The 9,664-nt window shown below is 31.9% G+C and overlaps 1 protein-coding gene across 1 annotated transcript; it reads right to left on the reverse strand.

Moving 5' to 3' along the window:
- Window positions 1-4,590: 4,590 nt before the first annotated feature.
- LOC127093172 (uncharacterized transporter C405.03c) lies at window positions 4,591-9,285 on the reverse strand. The gene is made up of 8 exons (XM_051032072.1): window positions 8,875-9,285; window positions 7,201-7,599; window positions 6,903-7,117; window positions 6,263-6,333; window positions 6,069-6,170; window positions 5,538-5,655; window positions 5,306-5,441; window positions 4,591-4,998 (listed from the first exon to the last, which is right to left on the reverse strand). The coding sequence occupies exons 1-8, from the start codon at window positions 8,953-8,955 to the stop codon at window positions 4,936-4,938; spliced, it is 1,185 nt and encodes a 394-aa protein (XP_050888029.1). The 5' UTR covers window positions 8,956-9,285; the 3' UTR covers window positions 4,591-4,935.
- Window positions 9,286-9,664: the final 379 nt, after the last annotated feature.

Here is a 9,664-nt window from a genome sequence, read left to right on the forward strand (position 1 = left end):
TCCTAGTATGTTGCTTGTTTTTTTTCCCTCAACATTCTTGCCACTAGGGGTGTGCATGGATCATGAATCAAACCAAATTGAACCATATATATGGTTCGGTTTGGTTCTTAAAACCATTTTCATAAAACCAATTTATTTTTTAGAAATCGGTTTATAAGTGGATCGGTTCGGTTTTAAACCGGTTTTTCAAAAAAAAAATAGTTTAAAAAAAACAGTTTTAAATCAATTTTTCTAAAACCAATTTTTTATTTTCTTAAAAAAATCAATTTCAAAATCAATTTTATAAAAACAAAAATAGTTTTTAAAAGTATATTTTTAAAAAATCAATTTTATATCGAAAATAATTTTACTTTCTTTTAACTAACTTTTTTATTTTCACTAATTATAAAACTATTTTATATAAAAAAATATTTATTTTAAAAAATCACTTTAAATTTGACTTTTATAATCACCACAAATAATATCTCGATTAAAAACAATCCCAAAGTATGATGTGTTACATAAAAAGAGTCATAAAATAAAGTAATTATGAATCATATCTCTATAAATCATAATTGTTCATAAAATAAATAACTCATCAAAAAAATTGTTCAAATTTCTAAAATCTCTCATAATTGTTCATAAACAAATTTTATGAGGTTTTAAAATATTTTTTCTTTTAAAATTTAAAAAACATAAAAAAAAAACAATTTTTTTTAGAAAAAAAATAACAAATATTCAGAAAAAAGAAAAAAATATATATATAAAAAATTGAAAATAATAAAATTATATTCTGAAAATAAATAAATTAATTAAAAAAAATCTATTTTTTTTAAAAACATTTTTTTACTGAAAAAAATACAAAATATTTTTGATAAAAAATATTTTTTTTATTTAGAAAAAAATAATAATTTTATTTGAAAAAAAATATCAAATATAATTTTTTCAAAAAAAAAATCCAAATATAATATTTTTGGTGAAAAGAAAAAAAATCTGATTTTTATTTTTAAAATAAATTTTTTATAAAATTTAAAAAAATTTAAAATATAAAATTGATTTATAATGTGACAAAACATGAAAACATACAAAAATAAAAATTTAACACATAGTAAAATTTGGATAACCAATAACAAAACCAAATTTTTATAATGGGTAACGGTTTATATTTGGATAACCAATAACAAAATCAAATTTTATTTTAACATTTGGTTTGGTTTTTTTAAAGTGGATCAATTTGGATACCAATTTGGTTATGGATAACCGGTTTTTTTGCACACCCCTACTTGCCACTGATGTCATCTCCTCATAGTAAAATATCACCATGGTGGAATTCCTTGGGATTTACTATTTTATTGTAATTGTTTATTGTGACATGGTTGAATGTGAGATCCGTTAGGGCGAAAAAACATATCTTTTCATCTAGGAAGTCTAGATATTCTCTAGTCATTTGTGAGTTTTCCTTAAAGAGATTCTTCAAATTTTATCTATGAACTGGGTAATGTTGTATCTGACAATGAATTATGGAGTCCCATATTTGGCTAAGACATTTTTCTTGAAGAGTTTCTGAATGCTTGCATGACGTGATCTTTGATAAAGCTTCAGCTTCGATCCATTTTATGAAATAGTCCATTGCCACTATGAGAAACATTAGCCTCCATGGAGATAATGGGAAATCCCTACTATGTCCAATGGGATAATGAACATAGAGTAGTTAAATGGTTGAGTTCAGAGGGAGGGAGATGTAAATGTATATGTGCTTATGTAACCTCTCACACTTCATCTCTTATTCCTTGGCATCCTATTGAATGTGATAGAATGTAGCGCCACAATTTCCTTAACGTTATCACTGAAGCAAAGGAAATCTTCTCAATCTTTTGGTAGTGGGTTTCAGGACCTGTTAACACATTGGAGATGAAATAGTATGGGTTGTGGTTAGTGCCTGCCTCTCTCATGAGGAAGGCACTTATAATTTATGTTAATACTTCCAAGTATATAAATAATATCTCTACAACAATAGGTCTCGATAAAACTGGGATTTCGGAGAGAGTATGCTTCAATTGTGTGAAGGCTTGTTCTCATTATAGCGTCCATTTTAATTGCACTTCCTTCCTCAAGAGTTTGTCAAATGGAAGAGCGTGTTAGAAGGATCTGCAAATGAATTTGTTAAGCGTGGTGAGCATCATGTTCAACTTCGTTAGCTTTTATTTTGTGTACAGTGTCTCTATCTTGATGATGACGTCTTATTTCACTGGGTTTGTTTCAATCCCCCTTTTTGTGAGGTAGAATCCCAAGAACTTACCGACCTTGACCCCAAACGTGCATTTCTTCGGGTTCAGCCTCATGTAACTTATCTCTTCCAAATTTACTATCATGCATCCATGTATACATTTAGCATGTCACAAATCTATTGCTCAAATATCTTATTCATTATTTCTAGTAGATTGCACTTGCATTTTTTAAATAAAGGGAATTACATTGTACCTATAGTTGACATGCTTCGTCATGAATGTTGTCTTATCCTGATCCTTCTCATGCATTTAAACTTGATTGTATCCATAATATGCATTCATGAATGACAATAGTTTGTATCATCTTGAGTTATCCACTATTTTGTCAATGTTATGGAGAGTGTAAGAATCTTTGGGGCAAGTTGTGTTGAGGTCGTAGTAATCAGAGCATTAAGTTATCATCAAGTTGAACACACACAAAATCGCCATTAAGGACTGATCTTGGAATCTTTATTTTGCCTTTGATGAGGATAAACATCTCTGACTCGTGCTCGTCCTTGGACATGACTTACTTTATACATGCATTGAAGTTCCCGATGTTGACGTCTAGCAGGTGCTGTCTAGAAGAGTTATCCTCTTCCACCTTATCCTTTTCTTGGACGGAAATTCATTCGGGTTTTTCTGCAAGGCTTTGTGTTAGCATAGGGATCATGTTAAATCTTCACATATGGTTACCACTTCGTTGTTGACATTGTGATATGTCATCTTTAAGTGGACATTAGACAATATTGCATCCAAAGTTGTTATGGAGAGTCTACCAAGAATGCCATTATAGATTGTTTTGTATGAAACCACTAGGAAATGGATGTGTATCATCCTAGCGTTGTTCCCTTCTTCAAAGGTAACCAAAAGTTCGATGAAGCCCTAAGGGTGGGTTAATGCTCAATTAAAGACTTGCAAGTCTGTTTCCATGTAAGGTTATACTGATTTTCTTCTCAAGTCCAGTTTGGTGAACAATTCAACATATACATAATACCACATAAACTCATTTCGTCAACGAGAATTTGTTAGAAGTCAAAATTGGACTATACGGGCAACGATTCTTATATTTTCCTCTCGGTGGTTCCCTTATATGCCATTTTTGGTGATAGATGAAATAAAATGGTAGCATCATGAGATTGGGGCTTTGAATAGTTGTTTTCTTTCATGCATTCTTCCTCTTTGTTGCTATATCTTCTTTTGATGGTCTCCTCAACCGCGTGGGGATTCGCTCTAACAAATGATTTTTCATGGAGAATCCTTGTCCCTTTGTTGTCTCCCACCCGATTATCTTCCTTGGTGTACCTACCAAATATTCCTTTCTTGATCAAATATTCGATTGCATTTTTTAGATGGATGCTTTGATCAGTCTCATGTCCATGACATTTGTGAAATCTCCGTAACCTTGTTTTGTCAACGTCTGGTGACTCCTTCATAACATGGGGGTATTTCACAGTGCCTTCATTGAATTCAATGTTGACACATTCTTGGGATTATCTCCTTAGGTATGTTCAACGAGGTATACTCTAAGAACTAGGGCGATGGTCCTTTGTTCCTCTCCTTATCCTCATCTTCACGACACATATGGGCCTCCCAAATTTCTTTTTCCTCTCCATATATTCAACTAATAATTTTTTTAGTTAATTGGTTGAGTCTGAGTAAGTAACTCATTTATACTCAATGATTTTTTTAATCTCAGTTTCTTCTTAAATATGAAATTCGCCCTCAATTTTTTTTTTCAAAGATTCAACATTTCAAATTATAGTTAGCTCATCTAACTTAAACAAATTCTTTAGTGAATTTGTCAACGTATTCTTGTGGCGTTTCCTTCTTTGATGAATGGAGTTGAGAATTGTCATTGTCTTTTGTTGGCACTTTTGCAATGTGAACTCGTCAGACAATCTCTTCTAAGAGTTAACGAAGTTGTTTTATAAGAATTTAAACCAAGTCATGGTTGCTCCTTATAAGAATTTAAAAAAGATTACATATAAGAATTTAAACCAAGTCATAAGTGATTAATAGCCAAACAGAGACAAATTTTATTGCACTATTCTTTTCTCCTACATTCTAGAGTTTACAACAACTTCTTTATTACTATTATTTTTAATAATATATTCAATTATTTATTTTTGAATCCATGACCTTTCGGTGAGTTATCTTTTTATTTCGATTAGTTTTGAAAAGAAAATCATTAGTATTCGATAATAGAAGAGATAAATATAAAATTCATTCTCATAATTTTAGACAATCACAAAATAACATACTTCTTTCTTATATGTAATTAATAAATCATATAAACATTCGGATAATTATAATTGCCTTTTGTTCATGGAACATTTCTATATACCAAGTGAAATTCTCAATTTCTTTCATTTAAAAACCCATTTACTGATGTAGCCACAAATTGTGCTAGCACCTATTCAAAGACATGATTACAACAAAGTACTCACTCTAAAATAAAATAAAATAAAATAAAAAAACATATACACAGAACAAATACATCATGGAAACAACACTCTTTTGTTGATTTCCTTGAAAATTTCAAAAAAAACAAAACAGGATTAAGACTTTGGTTTTCAACAGATACTGATTGACTCGTGCTATGACACTAAATCAGAAAAGTGGAAGGATAAATCAACCAAAAAATGAATAAGTGTTGTCCACAAACTAATCAACAAAACATCATGTGCTATAATCCCAACCTCTTTGTCGTCCAATCTGAAAGATTAGCTATCACAAAACCTGCAAATACCTGTAATCTCAATGCCACAAAAAAAATCATCAATATATCAACAAAAATGTTGAATAAGATCAAAACAATGGACACGACACTGACACATAAACGCTAGTGATAATTTTAAAAAAATGATAATGATTGAAAGTAAGCATATGTGTTGGTGTTGCGTTAGACATCAAACACGTTTTCAATCTAAAGTGTCAGTGTTACATAGATATTATATTAACACCACAGATATAAATTATCCGAACAATGATGGAACCGACAATAAAACATTCAACAGAAAACATAAAGTTGCATATATTATTAGTCACAACCATACCTGAACTGAGCCAAGAATGTATAGTGCTGAATAATGCCGACCGTGGATTACCATATCAGCCAACATAGCAAGAGGAATAGTGAGTGACATGCCCAAAGTGGCCACGAGGGGAGTTGTCCATACAACACAGAGTGCCCTGGATTGTATGTCAAATAAAATCTAATGTAAGAATTTGCATAACTGCGTTTATGCGCGCACGCGCACATAAATTAATCAAATTTATTTCAAGTACCAGAAGTAGTCTGAGAGAACACTTCCAACAAATCCATTTGCAAGAACCACTTCATCCATTTTGGCAGACTGAGGAATCGCAAACTTGGGTTCAATTCCTAAGGCCGACAACGGCCAGACTGGGCAAAAAAAAGAGAGAATTAGCAATCACTTAATGTGCAGCAATATATTAGAAATTATAAAATTATTGAAATGTCGGTGACTTGTCAAAACACAAGAACTAAGTTAAAGCAAATGAAAATGATTGTGATCTTATACGGAAGTCGGAACTGTTTGGATTGACTTATTTGAGTTTATCTCTTGACATACACACTTCTGAAACTGCTTGGAAGAGCTTATGAAAATAGTTGATGACATGTCCATAGGATTCTTTCAACTTATTTTCATAAACTCTCTGGGATAACTTGCGAAAGCAACATATAACTTATGTGAAAACAATTAGGCTTTGTTTTATCTTTTGTAATAGAGATAGCTTAGACATAAGTTGACTTAGACAGGTAACTACAGAAGCAGCGCGTGTAAAAAAACTTACTAAGCCACCATAGTGCTACAAGTGTAAACAATCCAATATATCCAAACAGCTTTTGCACGTCAACACGTTCACCTTCTTCACCAGAAAACTTTTTTAGAAGAACTGTGGCATTAATGTTGAAGCTGTGTTAATATTCATCTAAATCATCTGGAAACAAGAAAATGTAGAATGAGAGAGCTAAGACATTGTCTAACCAGTAAATAGACCATATGACATGGCTGAGAGAAGGCCAAAAAGATCTCCAACAAGAGAGCGCCGTCCATTGCTGAACACAAATATCAACTGTCAACGCCCAAAAAATAGTATTACAAAGAGCAAGCTCGTGATAATGCATGAAAGACTGCAATTTATTCCCTTAGTATTCTGCACCATAGTTATCAGTATCTTACGATTAATGTGATCCGTATTTCGACTTGATACTGAATTGAACTCAATCGATACAATTATCTAGTGTTTATCTATTTCGACATTTTATATATTGATTCATTAGGATGAATCTCGATTTATTCTAGTGAATCACAACCTAAACTAGGTCTAGCCAGCTACTATTTTTGTCAACTTTGTATATCAACCACTTTTCTTTTGTCATTTGATATATCGATTGAATCTTGAATTACTTTTTTATATTTATATACGATATATTAGCTTATAATTTTGTTATGTCACTTATTTTTACTAAACAACCACGTATTTTATTGGCAATATATCTTACTCAGGATTCAGAAAAAAGGTTTTCCAATTCACAATTTGAATCTCGATTTGAAAACCATGTTCTGCAGGATTACTAAAATAATGAAGCTAATTTGGTCTTCAAAAGAGATAGAAAGGGCTTACGAAGCATTCAATTGCGAGTCATCTGCGGCCCATGTTTTTCCCAGAGTTGTCATGGCAACCCCGGCCATGCTGACCAAGACAGCAACTACTTTGGATACATTCAAAGTGTCTTGACCCATTAACACACCGATGAAAAGAGTGAAGAGTCCTGAAGTAGATGACAATACTGTTGTACTCGCGACACTTGTACGGGCAAGCGCGGCATTTGATAGATACTGAAAGCAACAAATGAAATATTAAAATAACAACATTACGTTTCCTATATGTTGTCATATAGCCGAATAAAATAACACTATACCTCTGTTACAAACCAGATAGGTGCAATGTAAAATCCATAAGTAGCGATTTCTTTTGCAGTAAGTTCTTTTTCTACCTTTGCCACACCAGTTTCATTATATTTATCCACCAATGGCGCTATCTCTGCAAGACTTGAAAGATCTATATCACTTTCTTTTCGAACAATGTTCGGGAGTTCCACTTCAAAGTTTTTCTGCACTCCATTTCCTTTGAGTGGAGAACTAATTTTGATAGGAAACTTGTCCCCGTCGCTTTCTGCATTTTTTCCACTTTTAGAAGACCGGTGTTTAAGCAAGTTATAGAACCAATCCTTAATGAATGCTATTGGGAGGTAAACTACCATGAGAGAAGCTCCGAGATATGTCACCGCAAATGGCTGCTTATAATCTGTATAAATATTCTGCACAGAAAATTTTAATTCAGATAATCATTCATAGATATAAAGCTTGGATACTGGCACACTACATGCTATTGTCTCCAATAAAAGATACCACTTGATCAGAATTTCAAATTCCAATGGCATTTTGAACAAATTATTCTCCAACCAGAGGATTTAGGTACTGAAATTCTTTATGAATTGAAATAAAAAATGTCAACTTACAACTTACAACTTACAAACATAAATCTTCAAGCTTAGACAACAGTTTCCACTTGTAGACATTTGTAAGACATACATAACACAAGTTACACAGCATATAATTGGAATAATGGAGTAATACAAGGTTTGCAATTCTCTTAAACCAAAGCAGTGGGGATTTCATGTTTTGGATGAAATCCACAGATATCATCCAACTAGAGGCAATCATGGTCAAAACTAATCGAGCAAAAGGGGTAAACCTCAACGACGACGACAACAACAACAACAACCAAGCCTTATATCACTAAGTGAGATTGGCTACATAGATCAAATTACGCCATAATCTTCTATCAAAGACCATATTTTTATCCAACTCATTATTCTCAAGATCTTTCTTAATAGTTTCTCTTATAGTTATTCTACGTCTTCTTCTATCTCTAGTTATTTGAATATGCTCCATCTAATCTACTCTCCATCTGAACTACAAAATCTAGTCTTCTTCTCTCTACATGCCTAAACCATCTAAAAGCCTATTTTCCACATCTTTTCTACTATGAAATGGGGTTAACGGTTAGCCTCTCTCAAGGGAATTGATATTTTAAATGGGATCAAACCACGACCTCCGATTATTCCTAAGTGTCGCTATACACATTCTCCCACTCATGAACCTAGCACGCTTCCACATCGTGAGATCATCTATATCGTATACCTACTAATCATTCCAAGCCAACAAAACTTTCCATCTCAAATCAACCTTTATTATCCTTTTATGATTCAAAAGCAAACTTTAGAGTAGCATATCAATAACAAAATGATTGAATCTCATAACATATAGGAAGCTTCAAAACCAAGTCACATGAAGCAAAAACATATCAAACTGCATCCATCTCTCAAATTTCAGACAATTAACATAAGCCCCTATATCCTAACTCATAAGCCCCCACAATCAATCATTGAATTGAACCAACAGTAAAAATACCCAAGCCTCTAAAACACTAACGAACAAAACGAAGCAACCAAATTCACATATACCAAATGCAACAATGCCAAATTAACGAGAAAATCATATAATTCATACACTAAATTAAATAAATTTACCTGTGTGACTTCAGCAGAGCTGACCCATATGATAACAACCGTACCTATGAGAAATAACCCAGCTTTATATCTCAAACCCATCGAAAAAAACCAAATCAACAAAACCCAGATGGGAAAAGGTTCATAAATTTCAGAGATCCACCACACGTGTGTACTTTATGCAGATCGCGGAATCAATCACCCATGAATATATCAATTTGGTAACCAAATCATGCGTGAAAAAGCTTGAATTGAAGCTAGTATGTGTGAGAAGAAGAAGGAATTGAAATTGTTGCAAGAGAAAAGAGGTTGAAAGAATCTTGCAACAAGAGAAAAGGTTGAGAAAATGGTTGGAATTGGAAGAAAGAGAAACAGAGGGAAAAACGTTAATTGTTAAATAGTATAAAAAGATTATTTTTCTGTATTTGGTGATTAATTTTCAACGTTACTCTTACTCTATTCAAAGTCATGCATGTTTCTTTTTTTTTTCTTCCTATTTTCTATGTTTGTGTAATTGAAATAGAATAGAGTTCTTTATTTTTTTATAAAAAGTTATATTACCATTTATTGGCATTAAAAAAACCATATCTCAATTTTTCGGAAATATATTTAAAATAAAGTTCACATGATTTTAAATATAGTTATTTTGTGTGAAAATAAAATAAAAAGATTTTTATAAGATTATAGGATCAAATTTTGTATATTCTTATTGGTGTATATATTTCATAATGAACCTATCCTTGAAAATGTTTGATTTTAAATATCTTTGACATTTAGATTTTTTTTTCATTTTTACTCCTATAATTTTAAA

Source organism: Lathyrus oleraceus, chromosome 6, assembly GCF_024323335.1.
Source record: "Lathyrus oleraceus cultivar Zhongwan6 chromosome 6, CAAS_Psat_ZW6_1.0, whole genome shotgun sequence".
NCBI classification, from domain to species: Eukaryota; Viridiplantae; Streptophyta; class Magnoliopsida; order Fabales; family Fabaceae; genus Lathyrus; species Lathyrus oleraceus.

Bases quoted from the DNA above. Each gene is read 5' to 3' on its own strand.
- LOC127093172 (XM_051032072.1), bottom strand. From the start codon at position 8,955: ATGGGTTTGAGATATAAAGCTGGGTTATTTCTCATAGGTACGGTTGTT. The intron at 5,442-5,537 runs GTACTTGAAATA...CATACAATCCAG, and splicing joins GTTCTCTCAGACTACTTCTG to GGCACTCTGTGTTGTATGGA. The intron at 4,999-5,305 runs GTATGGTTGTGA...TTGAGATTACAG, and splicing joins ACATTCTTGGCTCAGTTCAG to GTATTTGCAGGTTTTGTGAT.